Source organism: Cervus elaphus, chromosome 9, assembly GCF_910594005.1.
Source record: "Cervus elaphus chromosome 9, mCerEla1.1, whole genome shotgun sequence".
NCBI classification, from domain to species: Eukaryota; Metazoa; Chordata; class Mammalia; order Artiodactyla; family Cervidae; genus Cervus; species Cervus elaphus.
The window spans coordinates 51,190,737-51,215,358 of record NC_057823.1 but is presented as its reverse complement, the minus strand read 5'-3'; the positions used below and the strand labels follow the sequence as shown (position 1 = coordinate 51,215,358).

General features: G+C 41.6%; 1 protein-coding gene and 1 non-coding gene across 3 annotated transcripts in view; both read right to left on the bottom strand.

Moving 5' to 3' along the window:
- The window catches only part of KDM3B (lysine demethylase 3B), a 56,253-nt gene that overhangs the window by 4,621 nt on the left and 27,010 nt on the right, over positions 1-24,622 (bottom strand). For both annotated transcript variants that reach the window (XM_043912876.1, XM_043912877.1), the window contains 13 exons: positions 23,122-24,358; positions 22,031-22,232; positions 19,129-19,343; positions 18,197-18,349; positions 12,586-12,693; positions 11,238-11,365; positions 9,918-10,197; positions 8,924-9,180; positions 6,054-6,320; positions 5,081-5,252; positions 4,586-4,676; positions 4,316-4,446; positions 3,765-3,884 (listed from right to left, as the gene is read on the bottom strand). In XM_043912876.1, the coding sequence (XP_043768811.1) occupies positions 3,765-3,884; positions 4,316-4,446; positions 4,586-4,676; positions 5,081-5,252; positions 6,054-6,320; positions 8,924-9,180; positions 9,918-10,197; positions 11,238-11,365; positions 12,586-12,693; positions 18,197-18,349; positions 19,129-19,343; positions 22,031-22,232; positions 23,122-24,358 (3,361 nt within the window). The remainder of the gene's footprint in view (positions 1-3,764; positions 3,885-4,315; positions 4,447-4,585; positions 4,677-5,080; positions 5,253-6,053; positions 6,321-8,923; positions 9,181-9,917; positions 10,198-11,237; positions 11,366-12,585; positions 12,694-18,196; positions 18,350-19,128; positions 19,344-22,030; positions 22,233-23,121; positions 24,359-24,622) is intronic.
- On the bottom strand, positions 12,041-12,113 carry TRNAW-CCA. Its single transcript has one exon. It is a non-coding gene; the product is annotated as a tRNA-Trp (tRNA).

Below are 24,622 nucleotides of genomic sequence, written 5' to 3'. Positions count from 1 at the left end.
CCTCAGATATATGCAGATGATACCACTCTAATAGCAGAAAGTAAAGAGGAACTGAAGAGCCTCTTGATGATGGTGAAAGAGGAGAAAGAGCTGGCTTGAAACTTAACATTCAAAAAACTAAGATCATGGCATCTTATCCCTCACTTCACTTCAGTTCAGTTGCTCAGTCGTGTCCCACTCTTTGCGACCCCATGGACTGCAGCACGCCAGGCTTCCCTGTCCATCACCAACTCCTGGAGTTTACTCATTGAGTCAGTGATGCCATCCAACCATCTTATCCTCTGTCGTCCCCTTCTCCCGCCCTCAATCTTTCCCAGCATCAGGGTCTTTTCAAATGAGTCAGTTCTTCACATCAGGTGGCCAAAGTATCGGAATTTCAGCTTCAGCATCAGTCCTCCATTGAATATTCAGGACTGATTTCCTTTAGGAAGGACTGGTTGGATCTCCTTGCAGTCCAAGGGACTCTCAAGAGTCTTCTCCAACACCACAGTTCAAAAGCATCAATTCTTCGGTGCTCAGCTTTCTTTATAGTCCAACTCTCACATCCATACATGATCACTGGAAAAACCATAGCTTTGACTAGACGGACCTTTGTTGGCAAAGTAATCTCTCTGCTTTTTAATTGCTGTTTAGGTTGGTCATAGCTTTTCTTCCAAGGAACAAGTCTTTTAATTTCATGGCTACAGTCACCATCTGCAGTGATTCTGAAGCCCAAAGAAATAAAGTCTCTATTTTCACTGTTTCCCCATCTAATTGCCATGAAGTGATAGGACTGGATGTCATGATCTTAGTTTTCTGAATGTTGAGTTTTAAGCCAACTTTTTCACTCTTTCACTTTCATCAAGAGGCTCTTTAGTTCTTTTTCGCTTTCTGCCATTAGGGTGGTGTCACCTGCATATCTGAGGTTATTGATATTTCTCCTGGCAATCTTGATTCCAGCTTGTGCTTCGTCCAGTCCAGCATTTCTCATGATGTACTCTGCATATAAGCTAAATAAGCAGGGTGACAATATATAGCCTTGATGTACTCCTTTCCCAATTTGGAACCAGTCTGTTGTTCCATGTCCAGTTCTAACTGTTGCTTCTTGATTTGCATATAGATTTCTCAGGAGGCAGGTAAGGTGGTCTCATATTCCCATCTCTTTCAAAATTTTCCACAGTTTGCTGTGATCCACACAGTCAAAGGCTTTATCATAGTCAATAAAGCAGAAGTAGATGATTTTCTGGAACTCTCTTGCTTTTTCAATGATCCAATGGATGTTGGCAATTTGATTTCTGGTTCGTTTGCCTTTTCTAAATCCAGTTTGAACATCTAGAAGTTCACAGTTCACGTAATGTTGAAGCCTGGCTTGGAGAATCTTGAGCATTACTTTGCTAGCGTGTGAGATGAGTGCAACTGTGTGGTAGCTTGAACATTCTTTGGCATTGCCTTTCTTTGAGAGTGGACTGAAAACTGACCTTTTCCAGTCCTGTGACCACTGTTGAGTTTTCCACATTTGCTGGCATATTGAGTGCAGCACTTTCATATCAACTTTTAGGATGTGAAATAGCTCAACTGAAATTCCATCACCTCCACTAGCTTTGTTCGTAGTGATGCTTCCTAAGGCCCACTTGACTTTGCATTCCAGGATGTCTGGCTCTAGGTGAGTGATCACACCATCGTGATTATCTGGGCCATGAAGATCTTTTTTGTACAGAAGAACTTTCTGTGTATTCTTGCCACCTCTTCTTAATATCTTCTGCTTCTGTTAGGTCCATACCATTTCTGTCCTTTATTGAGCCCATGTTTGCATGAAATGTTCCCTTGGTATCTCTAATTTTCTTGAAGAGATTTCTAGTCTTTCCCATTCTATTGTTTTCCTCTATTTCTTTGCATTGATCACTGAGGAAGGCTTTATCTCTCCTTGCTCTTCTTTGGAACTCTGCATTCAAATGGGTATATCTTTCTTTCTTCTCCTTTCCCTTTTGCTTCTCTTGTTTTCTCAGCTTTTTGTAAGGCCTCCTCAGACAACCATTTTGCCTTTTTTCATTTCTTTTTCTTGGGGATGGTCTTGATCACCGCCTCCTGTACAATGTCACGAACCTCTGTCCATAGTTCTTCGGGCACTCTGTCCATGAGATATATCCCTTGAATCTATTCAGTATCATAGTAATCCAAGTGTATGCCCTGACCAGTAATGCTGAAGAAGTACAAGTTGAATGGTTCTGGTCCCTCACTTCATGGCAAATAGATGGGGGGAAATGTGGAAATAGTGACAGATTTTATTTTCTTGGGCTCCAAAATCACTGCGGATGGTGATTGCTGCCATGAAATTAAAACACGCTTGCTCCTTGGAAGAAAAGCTATTGACAAACCTAGACAGAGTATTAAAAAGCAGAGACATCACTTTGCTGACAAAGGTCCATAGAGTCAAAGCTATGGTTTTTTTCAGTAGTCATGTATGGATGTGAGAGTTAGACCATAAAGAAGGCTGAGCACTGAAGAACTGATGTTTTCAAATTGTGGTGGTGGAGATTTCTGAAAGTCTCTTGGACAGCACAGAGATCAAACCAGTCAGTCCTAAAGGAAATCAACCCTGAATACTCAATGGAAGGAGAGATGCTGAAGCTAAAGCTTCAATACTTTGGCCACCTGATGGGAAGAGCTGACTCACTGGAAAAGATCCTGATGCTGGGAAAAACTAAAGGCAAAAGGAGAAGGGGGCAGCAGAGGATGAGACAGTTAAGATAGCATCGCCGACTCAATAGACATGAGTGTGAGCAAATTCCAGGAGATGGTGATGGACAGGAAAGCCTGATGTGCTGTAGTCTAGGGGGTCGCAAAGAGTTAAACATGACTTAGCGACTGAACAACAACATTCTCTGTCTCTTGGGAGTGATAAAAAGTAGACTCAAAGAATCAAAAGTCACATTGAAGTCTAAGCTTCCTACACATGGGAAGTGACCCTAATCTTCCATACTTTTGGTAGAGACTCAGCATTTTTTGGAAGTACAGTTATTTTTAAAAACATATTTCCTGTTCAAACTGTGTAGCCATATCTTATGTTCAGGTTCCACGTTATTTCCTACTGTATGTAGATGGACTGTATACTTTCTCAAGACCTCTTCAAACTCTAGGATTCTATGGATTTAAGGCCATGAAGAGTAAAGCTTCTCTGCCAAGGTAAGAGGCTTGGCTTCTAATCCTTATCTATTATAACCCTTTAAAGGACAACATAATGAAAAGATCTACAGGTGTGTAGCATCAAAAGCAAATGTGTGGCAGAAAATATTACCAAAGTAATGACATTGATTATCTTTGAACTTTGAGATTTTGAGTTATTTTCTTCTTTAAAATTTTGTTTTCTGAAACCTGCATAATTAACACATATTAATTTTACACCAAAATAGCAGACAGTGCAAATGCAGCAAAGTATCAATTTTATTCTTCATTTCTGTGCAAATGACCTGGCTTTATCATCTGTTACCCCACAGCTGAACTGGCTGCTGGACGAAGTAGGCCAATTTGCCCTTTTTTCTTTTTCCTCTTTGTGATGCTACACACTCAGTGTTAAGGGGCAGCATTCCCAGAGACAGAATAACTCTGGTTGATGACACACAAGTACCACTCTTCTCCGCGACAATCACCGCTTTGTGCGCCTACAACGTATCATGTTTGGTGGAGACTTAAGAAAAAGCAACTAGCCCTGACTGAGGAAAGACATCCCATTTTACTTCTTAGGCTAAACCTCACCCTCCTGAAGCACTGAGTTCTAGAAATCTTACCTTCATCATGAGCACCCTCCCCAATGGGGATCCCAACATACACCATCACATTAACTGCATCAGACACATCTAAGTGAAGATTTGTTGTGCCAACTCTTCTGTCTTCTGCTGTTATCAAGCCTGAAGATAAAAGGAAGATACACAAGGTGAAGTGGCAATATTCTGTATTATTATAATTATTTTTTTCATTTTTGGCTGAGTGGCGTGGCATGCAGGATCTTTCTCTGACCAAGGATTGAACCCACGCCCTATGCAGTAGAAGCATGGAATCTTAACCATTGGACTGTCATGGAAATTCCTTGGATGGAGTCTCTGAGAGGAATCTTTCTAAGGCTGTAATGTATGTTTTATGGACTGGGCTCATAGGGCTGCTATGTAAATCAATGATAAAAGCAAACATTCAAAACCATCCTGGATATTGTCAACTTCTTCAGCACCTGTCACTCTGCCCTCTATCATCTCTACACAAGACACTGATTACAGATCTCCCTCTTCAGGTAAAATGGAAACAAGAGTGTCCAAAAAGATCAGTTATGGCCTCTCCCTCATACCGTAGGCATTGTACATCTTGGGGCCCAGATCGGGCCTTACAAAATAACTGGGCAGCCTGGAGGCCAGATTGAGCCTGCCATCTCGCTTGGTATATTCTGGCAGAGGAAGGTTCTCCATCAGATCTTCAAACCTACAAAAAAGCATAAGAGATGACTTAGGTTGTTACAGGGGAAAAAGGCAAAGAGGTGGAGCTTACTTTTCTGTGATTACTTTGTGATGGCTTCAGCAAAGCACAAGTCTCTCAAGATGACTTACTGTAGTTCACTAACCTTGTTGGCATCATGTCCCGAAAATCTTCCCCAGGAGGCCAGTCCTTGAGTTTGAGCACCATTGGCTGCCCATCTTCTGACCTTAATCGCTCTGGAAGACAGAAAGCACTCCTACAAACATCTGCTGGGTTGGCTATTTCCTGATTCTCCAGTGACTAAAAGGTTTAGAAGACTAGACTCTCTCTTTTTTTTAGTTTGCAAATCTCTATAATGGATTACGTGGGCTTTGTTTTCCTCACCCACAGAAAAACCATGGTGAGTTTTTCCATCTCAAAGTGAAAGTGCCCCACACAGCCCATGTGATCATGTGCTTAAGTCCAGGTAAGGTCTGGGAGACATGTGATTGCCATGAGAGCTACCTGGTTGCCACCATGATAGACTATTTCTCCCACTAAGAGGATGTATCAATAATTTGCTATTTTAGGGGTAGGGCTGGGCATATAGATGCTTACTTTCCAGTCTGCTTTTATAGAACCAGATATCAAAGCTACTTACTGCATATGATCTCGAAGCCATCCCAGAAATCCCGAACTTTCACATCAGAAATTATAGCACAGTTCCTGCAGTTCACCAAGTCCACATCCTGGTCTCCAAATTCCTGGCTAAAGGCTTCTGGCTTCCAGAGCTCAGACTTGAGCTTTTTATGTACCCCTGAAACCAGCACTGGCTGTGGAAACAAGAGTATCTTAATCACCGCCATGTAGGAAACACTTAATGCAGGGCTAAGGATAGAATAGGAGGGTTTCCTGAGGACAACCTCTTCTTCTCCATGATGACTTATTGATCCCTCCCAGTTTCAGAATCCATGGATTCAACATGTCAGCTACAGAAGATGAAAACACTTCTATTCTGTTACTATACTTGATTCTCACAGGGTGGGGGTGGGGGTGCATTCCAGAGAAATCACTTTTATTGCCCTGATATGTACCACTAATTTGGGGTGAGAGGATGAAAAGCCAACAAATGCAACTCAGAATACTCCCTCACATCTCAAATGAAAAACTATCTAGACAATTCCATAAACTCCTCCTTCCTCACACCTGCTAATGTATAAAACTCAGGAAGTGTTATCACACTATCACACAGACTTGTGTGGTCTCGAAACATTTACCTAGAAAAGTACCACCCACTTCCACCCACTCTTGCCTCACCCCATATCTCACTTAAGGATTTTCCTCTAAAGGTGTCATTAATGCCAGATCACAACCTCACAGGAATTTCAACTGTGCTTTTAAGAACACAGAGCTACACAGCTGAGAAAGAAAAAAGATCCATAGTGTATTTTATGAATCTTCTGATTTTCAAAAATCAAAGAAAACTCAAAGTAGCAAGGCTGTCTACAACAAACTTACTGTATATCTAAATTTCCTTGGCAGAGTATCTCCCAGAGAGAACTGAAACTATCCTGCTAGCTTTGGTGGGTGGGCAGGTAGACAGCCATCCCTGGGATCTGCTTATTCTTGCTTACCTGGCCTTGCTTCCAACACTCCCGGAAGATCTTCCAATTGTTTTTGTTGCTGGGGTCATGAAGACACAAAAGTCTTCCATCACAGAGCCAGGAATGAGAGGTATGGGGGTCCAGCACATTTAACCCCATCACCATCTCCTTCACTTCCTTTTGGGTATCAGTCAAGTTACAGGCCCGCTTTGCAGCATCTGAGGTCTTCTTATTTTCTACCACTGAGGCAATGATGTGGTCAAGGAAGTTGGGTAGGCTGGCCTTGTTCTTCATTCCCTGCCAGACACAAATCAATCAGTTTAGTATGACTGAGGCACCATCAGTAGAGTATTAAAAAACAGTCTCACAGTTTTATTCACATGGAGTTCTAATCTACCTGATTCAATTTCATAAAAATTATTATGAAGTCTTTTGTGGTTGGAAGGGGAATCTATTAAGTCAATATCTTACATTTTCCTGGCCTTCATATATTCTGTTTCTTATTTGTGAAAGAAAAATACAGAAAAATCCCCTCTATTGCAAGAGATTTGAGACCTAAGAAATATCTCTGGGGACTTCCCTGATGGTCCAGTGGTTAAGATTCTGTGCTCCCAATGCAGGGAGCATAAGTTCAATCCCTGGTCAGGGAAGATCCCACATGCTGCATGGTACAGCCAAAAAAACAAACAAACAAAGAAATATCTTTGGCATTGAGGCCCATTTTAAGCACATGCACATAGACTTTAGGGATCACAAAATGCTATAGCTGAGTGAAAAAGATCATTTACTTTGAGGGTTATACATTTTTTCTGGCCAGCAGGTTCAAGGGATATAATACTTCAATTAAGTAACTGAGGTGACTTTCCAACACAGTGACTTTTTACTAGGGAGTGTACCCACTAAATGTTTGTATCCAAGAGAACTGTATATTCTGAAAGTAGTCTCCCTACCAAGAATCTCTCATTTGTTTTGGCTGGTGGGAAAGCTCATGCCCAGAGATGAAAGTGACAAACCTAAGATCACAGATGTGAAGGAAGGGGAGGGCTTCTGTAAACTGTCTAACCCAATGTCTTAAGTATCACTAATTATTATCTCTATAAAGTATATGTAACCATATAACATCCTTGGAAAATTTAAAAAGAAAAAGGAGAACTGGGAGTCCAAGCCAAGTACAAATAAAACAGAGCTCAATGTAATTTTGGAGGTCATTTATCCAAAAGAGAAACAAATAACCCACACTGTATAGGGCTCGACTATCATCAAATTTCAGTCAGTCATAAAACAGAATGAGAAACATGTTTATGTACTTGTTTGAAATGATCTCTGAAATACATAAACTGAAAATAAAGAAGCAATGTATAAAAATATCTGTGTAAAAAGAGGAGGAAAAAACTATATACTGAATGTATTTTAATATCACAGAAAGGACAATCATGAAACAGTGGTCACCTACAAAGGGGAGGCAAGAGTGAGCAGAAGCCTTTTCACTGTTATCTTTGAAATTTAAATTTTATATCTTTTGAATTTATTTGTTCAGTAAATGCTTACTAAATACCTATGTATCGAACATTGTGGCACTATGGCTATCAGGTGAATAAAACAGACAAAAATGGGGAGTTTCTAGCAGTTTAGTGGTTAAGACTTTGTGCTTCCACTGCTGGGGACCCAGTTCGATCCCTTTGGGGAAATAATATCCCAAAAGCCGCACAGCATGGAAAAAAAAAAAAAAGACAAAAATGCCTTTAAGTGGTGAGACAGAAAATAAATAAAACACAGTAAGTCAGATGATTATAGGTGCAGAGGAAACAGATATGAGTGGAGGATGGGAGTGGAATGGACTTTAAAAAAGGGTAATCTAAAAAGAAGGCTTACTGAAGAGGTAACATTTCAGAAAGGAGGAGAGGGTGCTGATGAGGAAGCAGGCCATGTGGTGACATGGAAAAGACAGCTCTCGGTGGAGAAAAGGACACATATAAAGGTTCTGAAGAGAGCATGGCTAGTGATGTCCAAGGAAAAGCAAGAAGGTGGGTGTGGCCAGAGCAAGAGTAGACAATGAGAGTGGTAGTTGAAGTCAGGGAAGTGAGGAGAAGATAGGGCTGGAACATTATAGTCCACTGAAATGACTCTGTTTTTATTATGAAATTGGAAGCCCTTGAAAGATTTTAGGCAGAGGTGATAAGATTTGATTTATATCTTAAAAGGATCATATTAACTGCTCTGTTGAAACTGACTGTAGAGTGGAAAGGGAAGAAATGGAGATTACTGCAAGAATTCAGGCAACAGAGGATGTTATCTCAGACTAGAATGGGGAAGCAGGGGAGCTGATGAGAAATGGGTGTGCTACGAATACATTTTAGCAATCAAACTGAAAGGATATGCTAACAGATTAGACACAAAATGTGAGAGGGGAGTCCCAAATGACTCTAAGACTTTTGGCCAAGCAATTGGAAACCCAGTGACCAACAGAGGGAAAAAATAAAGGAAATGCAAGTTTACAGGCATTAGTCTTAGACGCTAAGACATGTTAGACCACATGGTCTTAGATGTGTTAAGTTGGAGGTATCTATTAGATATCCAAGAGGATACCACACAAATGTATTGCCTATGTTAAAAGAAAAATAGCTGTTATCATCAAGAAAATAAAGTGATTCCTGCTGATGACTGAAAAATTCCAATGCCTCAGTTTCTAAGTGATTTCCTAACATGGCACAAAAGCTTTACTACTTAAAAGGATCTCAAACATTCCCCAAACTCAATATAAAGAAAGATCTTATCAGCTGGGACTGATAGTGTAGAGAACACAAGTCACTCTATACCCTTTAACCTAGTTAGCAGATCTCTTTCTGATGGTTCTTCCATGGAAAAGCAGCAAAGGCTAGAGTTTTAGGGAGGACACTTACTGCTGAGGATGTAGAGAAGACCGGGGGAAAGGGTATGCCTGTGTCCAAGGGGGTTTGAGGAAGCTTTCCGGGCCCGGAGTGGAGGAGGTCTCGAAGGCTAGAGCCTTCAGTTTTGTTGTTGGAGGCAGTGGGACCCAGTAACAGACTGTTAAAAAGCTTTGGAGTCAACGGAGAGACCTTTGCAGTGGAGTTGAACGAGTCCAGCCCAAAGGGTGAATGAGACTCTTTATTGAGCACCGACCTCAGGGACCCTGCTTCTGTAAGAACATAACCAGGAATAGCATTAGGCACAAGGAATACCCAGCAGGCAACTGCCTCCTAAAAATCAGCCAAGTGGAAAAGAAGAAAGACTCTCCCCTCCCCTGCCCCCCAAACTACATACAGCCTGTCTGGGCCAAGCCTGATGAGCTATGACTATGGCAAGTCTCATGGCCAAGGAGAAGCTCTCCTACTTCTTCCTTTCTTTTCCAGATCTGGATTTCAAACTTCCTTTTGTTCCCATTCATCTTTCGTCTCCCTCACTTTCTAAGTCAGTGTTTCTTCAAGTGAGTCTCCAGAACACTTGTAATCTGGAATACTTGCAATCACCTGGAATGCTTGTTAAAAATGGAGATTCTCATTTAATAGTTCTGGTGGGGCATAGGAATCTTCATTTTTAAGGATTCCCCAGGTGATTCTTGTGCCCATCAAAAGACAAGTCTAGCCTTCCTGGCTAGTAATACCGGCTTAATAACAGGGCAATCTGGGAAGATTGTTAAAAACCTCACATCAATTCTGACTAAAGAGGTTTGGGCTAGAGCCCAGGCATGTGCCTTTTTAAAAAAGCTCCACTTCCAGAAAGAAGTTGAAAGAGATTCCCTCATTTTACGTGATCGGCCAGAGAAAGCAAGCAGCATGCTTCAAAAATGTGGATGGTAATGTGTGAGTTTGAAGAATCCCAGAATAACTCAAGTGTTCTACCCACAGGCAGGGCAGGGGCTTGTGTTAATCTCACCTTTTGTTTCTTCTTTAGCCTTCTGAGTTGCTAAATCCGCCAACCAGTGCAGGGCAGAGGAGGGTGGGGCTGTGTCGGGACAAGGGGGCCTGATGGCTTTTAGCTCACTATTGCTATTTGATGTCGAACTGTCTGCTTTCAGAGGCTCATCTGATCTGCTGTCAGTACTGTCGGCTTTGGGAACATGGTCTGTCTCTGGTTGTGTTCCCGGTGCAGTTCCTCCTCCGCCTGAGAAGGTGGTTTCATTTCCAGAAGAGGCACTAGGGTTTATGCTAGGAAGCTATAGCACAGAACGCCAAAATGATTAAAGTGCTGTCCTTGTGTAGAAAAAATACAATGCAAATAGTAAGGACTGATGACACTAAATAAGTCTGGGAAAGCAATTTGGAATTGTCCCATAAACTGCTATTTCACTCACTCATTAATTTAATATATATTTATTGAGTCCTATATGCGATAGAAACTATGCTAGGTTCTGTGGAAAGAGCAATGAACAAGGCAGGGTTTTTGTTTGGCATGCCTGAGGCTCAGTTTCTACAATGGCAAATCGGTGATCAGAACCTGACTGCACAAAGCTGCTCTGAGGATCAAATGAGATAGTATATGCAAAGAGCTCAGCACAGTGTCTGGCATACATAAATGCTCAATAAAAAGGTCATTATTCTGTTGTTAAAATTTTCCAGATGATGTGTTCTAATATATCAACTCTACTGAAAACATATCTTGAGATTTCTCAGGGTTAATCCTTGTACCTCTTATTGATCACGTGTAGCATTCCTGGAAAGTCCTCCAAAAGTAAGAAGTGTGTTTTTTGTTTTTAAATAATGTCTTATTCTTAGTGGTCACCATCAAACTAGAATGACCTCCACCTGACAGAAAATGGGAAAATTACTGCCTCTCTATGAAGGCTTAGGATGGTTTCAGGTGGAATGATCCCAGATCAGCGGGCCAATATTCATGTTTCTTTCCTCAGTACCTAACATGACAAGGCAGGGTCCATGCACACAGATAAGACTGTATTCCTAGTGACCTTTTCTATACTCTTTATCTGCATAAAGACCCTGAGGTATAAATCCTGACAAGATGCGAAGAATCTCTTTGTGCTACTTATCAACCAAGCCTGAATTGGTTTTAAAGACAAATGAAAAGAAACTCACACCAGTTAGGGGGAATTTAAATTCCTCTAGTAACTGTATGTGCTCTCTCTAGACAGGCTTCCCTATCCCCTAGTTGCCCAGGAATCCAAGAGTAGCCTGGAACAAAGAACTTAAGTTTCTCTCAGTTTACCTGTGAGAAACACCACTTTTCACACCATTTTACCTGTGACATCCCATTAGTGACAGCAGGTCTCAATACAGATTTGTTCTGCCGACTAATACAAGGGCAGTTTGCTTTAATTCCCCACTTGCCCCGGGCAGCATGTACCATGTCTCCAATATTGTAAAGAGCTGGAAAAAAGATAATTAAAATAATAATAATCAACCTTGGAATACTTTACATTATCTCTCTCAAGCCTTACAACATTTCAATGAGGTAGCAACTTGTACCCTTGATTTCTGATGATGAAACTGAGACTCAGGGAAGTTAGGTTATTTGCTTAAGTACATAAAGTTGGTAAGTGAAAGTAATAAGACTTTAACCCAGGTCTATCTAGCACTAATGTTCCATACACATTTAACCACTAAGCTACACTCCCTCCCTCCTCCAGTAAACATTAACAAGGTGTCCTTCAGCAGAAACTCTAAGGGTAGATTCCTTAATATTCAAGCGTATATAAACGTTTTGAATTGTATACTTGAGATTTAGGTACTTTACTATAAGTTGGAAGCTATTCTGCTTGCATACACTGGGGTATAAAGATATAGGGGGTGGTTTCCCAAAGTGAAGGAGACTATAGGCAGGGGATTCACCAGCTTCAGTGTGTGAAAGTATGTTAGTGAAACGTATGGAAGCTGGAAATAGACTTTCTGGAGGAATCACTGAAGTAAGTTGCCATATGACCATTCATTCCTACTGGTAAGCTGCCTTCTTCATGGTTTCAAGAGCTTTGATTAGCTTCAGCTGGATTTTTTTTTTTTAATATATTTATTTTTGGCTGCACCATGGGGTATGCGGGATCTTAGTTCCCTGACCAGGGATTGAACCCAGGCCCCCTGCATTGGAAGCATGGAATCTTAACCACTGGACCATCAGGGAAGTCCCTCAGCTGGATTTTTATAAGCCTAAAAACAAAGGTCTTTCTGGAAGCCAGGGGACTAGCTTTTTTTTCCCTTTTTTTCTTTTTGCCATGTTACACAGTTTGCAGGATCTTAGTTCCCCAACCAGGCTTAAATCCGGGCTCTCAGCAGTGACAGCACAGAGTCTTAATCACTGGACCACCAAAGAATTCCAAGACAGGCTTTTTCTATTCTGGCCCTGCTGACCATAGGAATGTAAAATGACATTTGAAAAGCAATACACCCCTACACCCAGCAAGGTGAGGTAAAGTATGTGCCCTGGAGGCATATAATCAATCTAACATTTCTGAAGATTCAAAGTCTCAGAGAAATCTTGTGAAGCTTAAAAACAGTCAAGCTGACATAAACCATTTTACCAAATTTTATAGTGTATACATTATAACTTAAAAATATTTTTCTCCCACCAAATCTAAAAAAGGAATGCCTTTTACCTGTGCCAGGGATTATCTGTGTGGGCATGAGATTCTCTGGTTCATGGGACTGCCCCTTTGCACACTTCAACCAGGAGAAAACCTCTTCATCACCCATCTCTTCTGTCTCTGAAACGGAAATGACTTTCCTATTTATGAGGGTCAGAAGATGTATCTCTCTCAGTGAATGAGAGTTTCAGACTCTAAAGGCCAATTTTCTCATGGGTCAAAGAAGATCACAGCTAACTTTTATTTATTTTTGGTTATACAGTTTGTGGGACCTTAGTTCCCCAACCAGGGATAAAAACCATGCCCCCTACCGTGAAAGCAGAGTCTTAACCACTGGACCACCAGGGAAGTCCTTCATTTTTAAAAATACTGCTTCACTGAGGTATAATTTACATAAAATTAGTTCAACAATTTAAAGTGTACACTTCAAATTCAAATATATTTGAATTTCGACAAAGGTATCTAGTTGTAGAAAACAGTGTGACATTCAGAATTTAGAACATTACTATTCCTTCCCAAAGTTTCCTTTAGCCCTTTGCAGTCAATACCCTTTCCTCAAACCCTGGCCACTAATGATCAAATTTCTAACACGAAAGTTTTGCTTCTTTTAGAATTTCATATTACTGGAAACATATGGTATGTCATCTGTCATTTGTGTTGAGATATTTTCATCTGGCATAATGATTTTGAGATTTATCCATATTGTTCCATGTATAAATAATTCATTCCTTTTTATGTCTGAGTGCTGTTCCACAGTTTGGATGTACCACATTTTGTTTACCCACTCATGAATAGTTGGACTGCTTTCAATTATTGGTGAATAGTTGGACTGTTTCCAATTATTGGCTACTATGATCCAACCAGTCCATCCTAAAGGAGATCAGTCCGGGGTGTTCATTGGAAGGACTGATGCTGAAGCTGAAACTCCAATACTTTGGCCACCTCATGTGAAGAGTTGACTCAATGGAAAAGACCCTGATGCTGGGAGGGATTGGGGGCAGGAGGAGAAGGGGACGACAGAGGATGAAGATGGCTGGATGGCATCACCGACTCGATGGACATGAGTTTGAGTAAACTCCAGGAGTTGGTGATGGACAGGGAGGCCTGGTGTGCTGCGATTCATGGGGTCGCAAAGAGTCGGACATGACTGAGCGACTGAACTGAACTGATGAATAAAGTGCTACATTCAAGCACAAGACTTTGTGTGGACATATTTTCATTTTCCTTATACATACTAGTAGAATGCTAGTTGATGTTTAAATTTATAAAGAAATAGATATACTGTTTTCCAAAGTGATGGTACCAAATTGCATCCCTACCAGCAATGTTTAGTAAGTTTTAGTTGCTCCATATCCTTGACAGCACTTTGCACTCTCAGTTTTAAAAATGTTATCCACCCTAGTGGGGATAGTGGTTTCTCATTATGGTTTTAATTTGCATTTCCCTAGTAAGTAATGACAGTTTTTTCCATGTGTTTATTTTTCATTGACCTATCTTCTTTGATGATGTATCTGTTCAAATATTTTTCCCATTTAAAAACTGGGTTGTGGGGACTTCCCTGGTGGCACACTTCCAGTGCAAGGAACTTGGGTTTGATCCCTGGTCCAGGAAGATTCCAGATGCTTTTCCTTGTCTTTTTAATGTTCTAATTTTTTGGCTGTGCTGGGTCTTAGTTGCTGTGTGGGCTTTTCTCTAGTTGCAGACAGTGGAGGCTACTCTCTAGCTGCAGTGTGCGGGCTTCTCATTGCATTGGTTTCTCTTGTCGCAGAGCATGGGCTTTAGGGCACTCGGGCTTCAGCAGCTGCGGCACACAGGCTCAGCAGTTGTGGCTCCCGGGCTCGAGGGCACAGGCTCAATCAGCTGTGGCGCACAGGCTTAGTTGCTCCACAGTATGTGGGATCTTCCCTGACCAGAGATTGAACCCATGTCTCCTGCATTGGCTGGCAGATTCTTTCTAACGGAGCCACCAGGGAAGCCCTTCCTTGTCTTTTTTTGAAACTATTTATCTATCTAGTCAGTTATTTTTGGCTGTACTGGGTCTACTGTAGCAGGGGCTAGTCTTCCCTGTGGTATGCGGGCTTCTCGTTGCAGTGGCGTCTCTAGTTGCAGAGCACAGGTTCTACACACATGGGCTTCAGCAGCTGTAGCACTTGGGCTCAGTCTTGAGGCTCACAGGCTCTAGAGTGTGGGTTCAGTAGTTGTGGCGTATGGGCTTGGCTGCTCCACAGCATGTGGAATCTTCCTGGACCAGGGATCGAACCCATGTTGGTAGGTGGATTCCTATCTACTGTACCACCAAGGAAGTCCTATATTGCTATTACTTTTGCTTTAAACAATTATTATTTTAAAAAGATTAAAAATAAGAAAAAAAGTCTTTTATATGTACCCACATATTTACCATGTAGCCCATTCTTCATTCCTTTGTATAAATCCAAATTTCCACATTGTATCATTTTCTTCTGCCTGAGTCACTACCTTTAACTTTGCAGCATGGGTCTGCTGCTGATAGAATGATGAATTCTATCACTTTTTCCATTCCTGGAAAACTATTTCACCCTAGAAAGATATTTCCACTAGGTATGAATTCTAGACTAACAGGTTTGTTTTCAGCACTTTAAAATGCTGTTCCATTGCCTCTAGAGTATAGTTTTCTTACAAGTTAGCTATCATTCTTATCTTTGTTACATAATGTGCTTTTCCTCTTGTGCTTTTCAGCTTTTCTCTTTACCACACTGTTTTTCAGTAAGTAATTAGGATGTGCTTTGGTGTGTTTTTCTTAATGTCTTTTTCATTTGAGGATTATTGTTGGACTTGTAATATTATAGCTTTTTCATCAAATTTGGAAAATTTTTGGCTTTATTTGTTCGAATACTTTTTCTGTCTCTGCTCTCCTGCCCTTTCTCTTTCTGGAACTCCACTTACTTGTTTGGGAGACTACCTAATGTATCTGGCAGTTCAACAAGGCACTCTTCAACTTATAAATTTAAGTCCTCTGTCTGTACTTAGTTTTTTATAGTTTTTATTTTATGTCTTCAAGTTCACTGTTTTTCTGCAGTATCTAATATGCCACTAATCCTACCTAGTGTAATTTTTTCTGAGATACTTTTCATCTCTAGAAGTTTCATCTGGGTCTTTTACATGTCTTCTATGTTACTCATTATGTTTTCCTTTATGTCCAAGCATATTAAAAGTTATTTTAATAGCTGTTTTAAGGTCCATTTACAATAACTCCATCATCACTGTCATTTCTGGATTTGTTCTATCAATTGTTTTCTTCCTCCCAGATTACTGGTTGTATTATACTGGTTGCATTATTCTTTTCTGTACACCAGATCTTTCTTTACCAAATGCAGAGCTTTGTGAGTTTTACGTTTCAGAGTACTGGATTTTGTGTAATCCTTTAAAGAATGTTTGGTTTTACTGTAGCGTATAACTAAGCAATTTGCAGATGAATTTGATCCTTCCAAGTCGTGCTCTATACTTCATTATGGCAGCTCCAGAGCAACCTTATTCTGGGACTATGTTAGTTCTACTACAAAGGGTGTGACCCCTTTGGATTCTATCCAATGTCTCTCCACTCTGGCTGGTGGGAATACAAATTGTGAGTTCTGTATACTATTCAGTTGAATGGCTTGAGGACACTTTCCTCTGATGCATGTGCAGACCACTATATAATAAAAAAAAATTGAGATGATTTCTCTAGATCTGGTGTTCTTTCTGTAGCACTTCAGTACACTGCCTCACTCTTCTCAGATTTTAATCTTGGTCTGAACTTGTGAGATTGCCAAACTTTATTTTAATTGCCTTTCCTTGTGGTAAGGCTAGAAACTGCCTCCAGGCAGTAAACTGGGGCAACTGTAGGACTCACCTTGTTTCTTCATTTTTCTGAGGGAATACAGACTCAAGCTGCCTGTTGTCCAATATCTGAAACTGTGAAAGTGTGAAAGTGAAAATTGCTCAGTTGTGTCTGACTCTTTGAGACCCCACAGTCCATGGAATTCTCCAGGCCAGAATACTGGAATAGGTAGCCTTTCCCTTCTCCAGGGGATCTTCCCAACCCAAGGATCGAACCCAGGGCTCCCACACTGCAGGCAGATTCTTTACCAGCTGAGCCACAAGGGAAGCCCAAGAATACTAGACTGGGGAGTCTATCCCTTTTCCAGTGGATCTTCCCGACCCAGGAATTGAACCTAGGTCTCCTGCATTGCATTGCAGGCGGATTATTTACCAACTGAGCTATCAGGGAAGCCCTCTGAAACTGTGGTTTTGTATATTTTGTCTGATTTTCTTATTGTTTATGATAGGAGGGCAACTTCTGCAGAAGTTTATCTTTCATGGGCAAAAGTGGAAGATCTTAGCTGTGTAACATGCAGTACCTAGTGAATGTGTTAACCACTTGACATACACTATCTCATTTAATCCTCAAACAATGCTGTGAGGGACATACTTGTATTATCTTTGTTTTACAGACAAGGAAACGAGTCTGAGGGGTTAAGTAACTAGCCCAAGATACCATAGGTGGTATGATAAGATACAGAAGTAGGATTCAGATCCCAGTAGTCTAAGCGCTAAATCACTGTTACAATGGTTACACTGTATCATAGAAGAGGGAAGAATGATGAAGTCAAGGGGCAAGGAAGATTCTTGGCAGGTAATAAGATAAAGCAAAAAGAAAGTGAAGCAAAGGATTTGAGTAGACATTTTCCCAGGGAAGATAAACATAGGGCCAAAAAACACATGAAAAGATTCTCAACATTAGTAGTCATCTGGGAAATGCAAGTTAAAATCACACTATATACTACTTCACAGTCACTATGATGGCTATAATCAGACAGATAATAACAAGCGTTGACAAGGATGTGGAAAGTTTGCAATCCTCATACATTGTTGGTGGAATTATAAAATGGTGCATCTACTTGGGAATACAGTTTGGCAGTTTCTGAAATGGTTAAACATAGAACTGCCATATGCCCCATCAATTCTACCACAAGGTATATATTCTCAAAAAAATGAAAACACACATCCGCACAAAAACTTGTAACAAATGTTCCACTATTCATAACAGCCAAAAGCAGAAACAACCCAAATGTCCATCAACTAAAGAATGGATGAAGAAAATGTAGTATATCTATACAATGGAATATTACCTGGCAATACAAGGAATGAAATACGTGCTATAACACGGATGAAAGTTTGAAAGAGAATGCTAAGTTTAAGAGGCCAGTCACAGAAGGCCATATATTGTATGATTCCATTTATATGACATGTACAGAATAGGCAAGTTGATAGACACAGTAAGTAGACTGATGGTTACCAAGGTTTAAGAGGGGAAGGAATAGGGAGTGAGTGCTATTGAACGCAAGATTCATTTTTGGAGCAATGAAAATGAAATTAGATAGTGGTGATAACTATATAAACTTGGGAATATACTAAAAACATTTGAAGTGTATACTTTAAAAGTTTTAACCTTCTCAGTTAGGCTGGAGTATTGGCAATTTTAAGACCTCCCAAAGTGACAAAACATAAGCTAAAGAAGGGGCCCATAGCTATTTCTGCTTCAGTTTCCAAGTCCACACCTCCACTGACAGTTCACCTTCAGCTGTATAGGACAACATTTGCTCACCACTGCGTGGTCGGCTTTTCCTGAGCCTGTAACAGTCAAGGCAGACCCCAAATCCGCATTTGCGACAAACCCAGTGGATGTTGAAGAGGGTTGTTTCACACACATCACACATCTCCCGTACACCTCGGACTGCTCGCTTCCATGCCACTTTCTCTGGTGGAAAAAGGAAGAGGAATACTGTTGGCACTGATCATCCTGAGCGAGAGCAAAAGATCCCAGATCCACTGATTCCCATTCAAGCATTTTGTCTAGCAATTAAACTCAAAGATTCATGAAGTTCGTATTTCTATAATTGTTAAGAGAAACAAAAACATGGAATTTCTAATATTTCTGAACAAGTGTCAGTGAGAATGAATGCCATATGTTGTCACTTAATAGATACTATAAAATTTTCAAATTGGGGAAGCTTGAAATAAGAGGATTTTTCTCTTTAAGTATAGGGCATAATTTTATAGTACAATATTCCTTGGTCTAGAAATAGGGTATAGTATCTCATAGACATGGAAATACCATAAATGTATGAATAATATGGGTTTAAGGTATGAAACACAACAACCAGTAGCACTTAATCTATTCACAAACCATCAAGTATTACTACTTACTGACACAAATTAGTTCAAAGCGAAGAAAATATTCAGAGTGAACCAAACCCAAATAGGGATCAAAATGCAAATTATGGCAACTGTGCTACAAAAATGAAAGACAAACAGGGAACGAAATTTTAGTCTGTTAAATGCCAAAGATGAAAAGACTGAGGACTGCTAGGCATAGGTATTGCTTTAGCTATTCAATTTACTTCATATAGAAGTTTTAGCAGCCTTAATTCATCCATAGAAAATGCTATCTGCCACTCATTCCACACTTCACTTTAAGCAAAAGAAAATGAGTTTCCAACTAGAACTGCCTAGAAGACAAGCAAGAGGGTGCCTTACGGTGTGGCTCCACCATCATCATGGCCTCCTTCTCAGACATCACAAGTTGGCAGAACTGGTCTCCAACATTGGCCAGAATGTATTTTGAGGTTTCTAGGTCTATTCCTTCTGCTAGGGAGGAAGAGGGAATCCACAGGTTCATGGCATCAGGGTCACTTTGCTGGGGACTCAGAAACCCTTCCACTCGGAGTACACCTTTTCGAGTGAAGATCAACCTGAGATAGGAAATACACAGTCAAATACACAGTAAATAGCAGCAACCATGCAAACCAACACCCACTTAAAAATCCTACGACCTAAAAGAAATTAAGTGAGACTTAATAGGAATCAGGCAGAGTTAAGAACTTGTACCATATTTGACCAACACAGTATGCACTAATAGAAAGGCTTATTGTTAACACGTATTAGGTCCAGGTTCTTTAAAGAGCTGTCTACCAGTTTCTCTAACCACTTATTCCATACCAACAACCACACCAGTAAATGTGACCAGAGAAAAATACAGATCTGTGCTCACTGTCACACTTGAAATGCCTGTCTGCTTACATCAGGTGAGCCTTTAATGCTTGTTTAACATCTTCTTTCTTTTCAAAACTCCAGTATTATTTTCCCCACGAGGACCTTGCTAATTATTTCACTCAAAAATTTCTGCAAGGAGCCAGAAGAGAGAATTCCCACAAGCTCCCACCACACTATCACACATTGCTATACCTGCCCCCATGTACTCCATCTCGTCTTCTGCTACTATGGATGAACTAGTTCCTAGTGAAGACCAATCTCCCCACCTCTGCTCTACACCTTATTCTCTTGCATAGGCATCGCTTCACTAATTCTCTGTTCTACATCTCTTTTCCTTTCTTTTTGTCGTTGTTCAGTTGCTCAGGCGTGTCCGACTCTTTGTGACCTGATGGACTGCAGCACGCCAGGCTTCCCTGTCCTTCACTGTCTTCCTGGAGTTTGCTCAAAGTCATGTCCATTGAATCGGGGATTTTCCTTTCTACTGAATCACTCTTGTCAGTATTTGAATGTGCTATCTCAGTCCCCTTGATCCCACATCCTCCTTCATTTATCTGTTTGTAAGAGCAAAGTTTCTTAAGAGATTTGTCTATACTGATAGTTACCAGTTCCTTTCTCTTTTATTTTCTCTTAAACCACAACATTCAGATGTCCTCTCATCAATCTACCAAAACTTTATTTTGGCTGCACTGTGTGGCATATGACATCTTGACTTCCTGACCAGGGATGGAACCCACATCCCCTGCAGTGGAAGCACGAGTCTTCCACTGTGGGAAGTCCTAAAACTGTTTTTGACAAGGTCATTCCCCCCTGTTAAATCCAAAGGTCATTTTTTGTTCTTAACTGACCACACCCAATCACCAGCATTTGCCAGAGTTCATTATTCCTTCCTAGAAACACATTCTTTAGTTGTCTTCCAGAATACCTCACTGGCTGTTCCTTCTCAGTCTCCTTTACTAGTTCCTCCTCATCCTGAAACAGGAGGGAAGAGGGAGGGCACAGACTTTAAAAGAACGACATAGCCCAAGGAACACGACATAAACTGATTAGAACAAACAGGTCCAAGATGTCAGAGTGACTTCCACTAGACCTTTGAGCCTCAGTATACACTCAGCATAGTAACACATCAGCAAAGTAAACTGACACACCCACCAGTGCCATCACAGTTCTGAGGCCAACCATCAAAGACCCAAAAGTGGGCGACGGCCCAACTCCTGGAAATCCTTGCCCTTTCCCAGGATGACAGAGGATGAGATGGTTGGATGGCATCACAGACTCAATGGACATGAATTTAAGCAAGCTCTGGGAGTTGGTGATGGACAGGGAAGCCTGGCATGTTGTAGTCCCTGGGGTTGCAAAGAGTCAGACACGACTGAGTGACTGAACTGAACTGAATTTCCCAAAATAGTTGGAATAATCCCCCCATCATTGTTGTTGGTCAGTTGCTAAGTCATGTCCAACTCTTTAGGACCCCATGGCATCACCACATGTGGGATCTTAGTTTCCCAAGCAGGGATTGAACCTGTGCCCCCTGCAGGGGAAGTGCAGAGTCCTAAACACTGGACTGCCAAGGAAGTCCCCCATCAAGGAGCTTCTCTAGCCTACCCACATATCAATCCTCTTTCCCTTCTTTATCTTCCTCATAGTTAAACTTGTTTTTTTTTTTATTTATTATCTGCATCCCTAACAAGCCTCCGGAGGGCTGGAATTTGATGGTTTTGTGTACTGTTTAATCCTCAATGCCCACAACAATGGCTGGCACACATTAAATGCTCAATACACATTTGCTGAATAAGTGAATCCATGCCACATGGATAAACCACTTGGATTTTTTTTATTTAAAAAACTAAGGACTCTTGAATGATTTCTTAGAAGAAATTCCTCTTCTAAGTTTATCAAGCAGAAGCAAAGTGAGTAAATAGCTATTGTTTGGTAAAAGCAAGGGACATTTCAAGGATTTTCAACAGTTATCCCTATTTTAAAGAAGGTTCACGTTATCTCCTAATCTTACTTCCCCTTCTTTCTTAGGGGATGCAAATTACTCTAGCACTAAAGAGGAGTAACTGGTTAAGCAAATCTATAATACAAAATGGCATCCTTCTGCTCACATCACTGGTTTCAAATGGAACTCAAGTTAGGAATAAGAACACAGTTCAGGGGGCAGAAGGTGAGACTGTTAAATTTCAGTTCTCTTAAGGGCAAAGTCATGTATCATTTCACAACCTAAATAACTAATGGGATGGCAGAACCTTAGCACAGACTCTGAGAGCAACGGAGTTTAGGAAAACAAGAAAAAGATGCTGAAATATGTTTACCAATTCAGAGAAAGAGTGGAAGTTATGTATCACTAAGGAAACTGGGAAGGAGATGAAGAGAGGAGTTTGGGTACCTCCGGAAGTGAAAGAAGCGGCAGGCCACAGTGGAATCATCTTGCTCCTGTTCCTTAAACTTCCGATACCGCTCCAGGCGGCACTCACGACACTTATGCAGGTGAGGGGCTACATTGATGCACGACCCATCCTGCAGGAAGGGCTCTCCGGACTGCTTCAGCTTCTTTACTTTGCTCACATCTTTCAGCACTGACTGGCCCACTGGGAGAAGGCAGAGAGAGAAATGGTTGGTCATGAAAGGTTTAAAAGAGATGCAAAAACATAATCCTCCTGAGGACAGACATTGTCCTGACCTGAGTCACTCCTTGCACTGGATGGGCATGAGCCCATCAGGTCCATCCTTGGCAGAAAGGAGCAGAGGGAACAAAGAGGCTTCAACTGGGAAATAAAAACCATGGAGAATTTGTGGGAAGTACCCCATGACAATGAAACAACTCTGAGCATGGGTGAGGAAAACTCAAGAAGGCAGAAGGTAGCTTCTTGCCACCAGCCCCTCAGGATACAACTGTTCTACTAATCAGGAACTCTTGGGGTTTCTATGGGAAACCAAATCTTAATGAGAATGGTAACTTGCCATTTTCTTAGACACTTGTCTTTACACAATTTCAGACCATAACCTCACTCCACAGGAGTTAATTGCTTTTGAAAGAGGTTTAAAACCATAAATATGTGACAGAGAGGAGCAAACTGAGGAGCAGTTCTCTTGCTTCATCAACTCTACTAAAGGCTGCTATGTGAGAATAAAGACTAGTACTGAGTAACTCCCCTAAGTTCATTAAAGGGGAAGGACCAAAGGCAGGAGAAATACACTAAGGGAGGAAAGAGCTCCTGACCAAAATTAACAAGACTATCAAGACTTTGTGGGATTATCATTAACAGGACAGATATCCCTCTTACAGTGCTGGTTTAAATCAACCCTGCCTTGAACCAGATGATCTGATGAGGGATCCCTACTGCACCCTTTGGACTATGTAATTCTATGAGATTATAGGACTTTCCATCAAAAAGAGGGCCTCTGCTGCCCAAGAGCACAGCAAGCATTTGAGGCAAGTGCCAGAGCCAGGCCCATGGATAATCTCAGCAGGATCACCTTTCAAGGGAGCAGTCCGAGGCCGGCCCTTGGGGGCCTGCTTCCCTTTGCCTTTTCCCAGCAACAGCTCAGCACTGCGTTCCCCATTGGGGCCCAGCTTCCCCATCAGGTGCTCCGGAATCCCCTTCAGGCCAGTCTTGGCTTGCAGCTGCTCCTCAGAGTCGCTTAAATCTGACAGGTCACTATTGGTACTGGAGTCTGAGTCCTGTCTGCAAGCCAAGCTTCGCTCATCCAGTGAGAACCTTTTCACAGCTTCAAAAGGAGCTTTGTTCTCCTGTGAAAAATCTGCTGGGGAGGACAGAAAGCTGCCTGAGTGCCTGCCAAAGACGTTACTAAAGGTTTTAAGGAGAGGATTGTCCTGCTGCCCAGGCCCCACAGTTGGCCTCTCCTCTGTGGGGCTGGAGGAGAGAGTAGGCATCTCAATGGGCTGGGTGAGGCTGCTGGTGGGGGAACTGGAGCGGCCATTCCCCATGGCAGAGAGGCTTGGCCCCCCAGTGGTAAGAGCTGAGCCCAGAACACCAGACACCAGTTTGGAGGAGTCAGTTGTGATGAAGAGGGTTTTCTTCTTTGCTAAAGATGCCGAATCAGTAGAGGAGTGAGACTCGGGCCAGCTGGGTGCTGCCTTGGAGGTGACAGTGGTAGCAGAGGAAGAGCCACCTGAGGCCTGAGATGCAAAGCTGCTGAAAGGGCTATGTTCAACTTTCTCCACAAATGCCAAGAAAGGGTTAGAAGGCTCTTCTCGGGACAGTTTCGGGGGCTGTAAAAATAGATTTTCATGACTGTCTGGGGTGCGGGCATTTAGGAGGCTCCGTGGGAAGGCTGGCGTGAGGGTGGGCATGGACTCTGCAGGCACTTTCCGATCCACAGAGCTGCCAGCCTTAGAGCCTGATTTAGTGTCTGCTCCGAGAGTGGATCTTCCTTTACAGAGGCTCTCAAGGCTTTGTTTAAATGAGTCTCGACTGGAGGAATCATCAGCCAAATTCTCTGAAACGGTAGTGAAGTAGTTACTGGTGGGTAAAGTTTGGGACATGCATTGAAAAAACAAGTTTTTTGAGATATCAGAGTCTTTCTGAGACTCTGGTGCTGGGCTACAGCCAAATGAGAAGCCCAAAGGTTTGTTCTCTGTGGCAAGAACCCCATTGGACTGGCTCCTTCCACTTCCAAAAGTCAAAGCTTGTGATGAACCCGGGAGAGATGCTCCAAATCCAGAAGAGGCCAGGATAGAATTCCTTGAATTCTGAAAAGAAGATAGCCAGAGTTAGTGATGCTGGCTTCTCTTGACAATCTTATGATATCTTCTTGGACCTAGGCCAACATTTCTTATGGGTCAATCAACTTTTCTCTCCTACAATTCCAGGGAAACTGCTCTTATAACTGTTACTTCACCAGGAAAGAAAACTGCCACACACAACACAGAGGGGTCTTTAGCAAGGTGAGACAGAGATGGCAGGATGAAATGATACCCTTGGCTGTCAGCCAACTGACGGTCAAAGCACCAGGA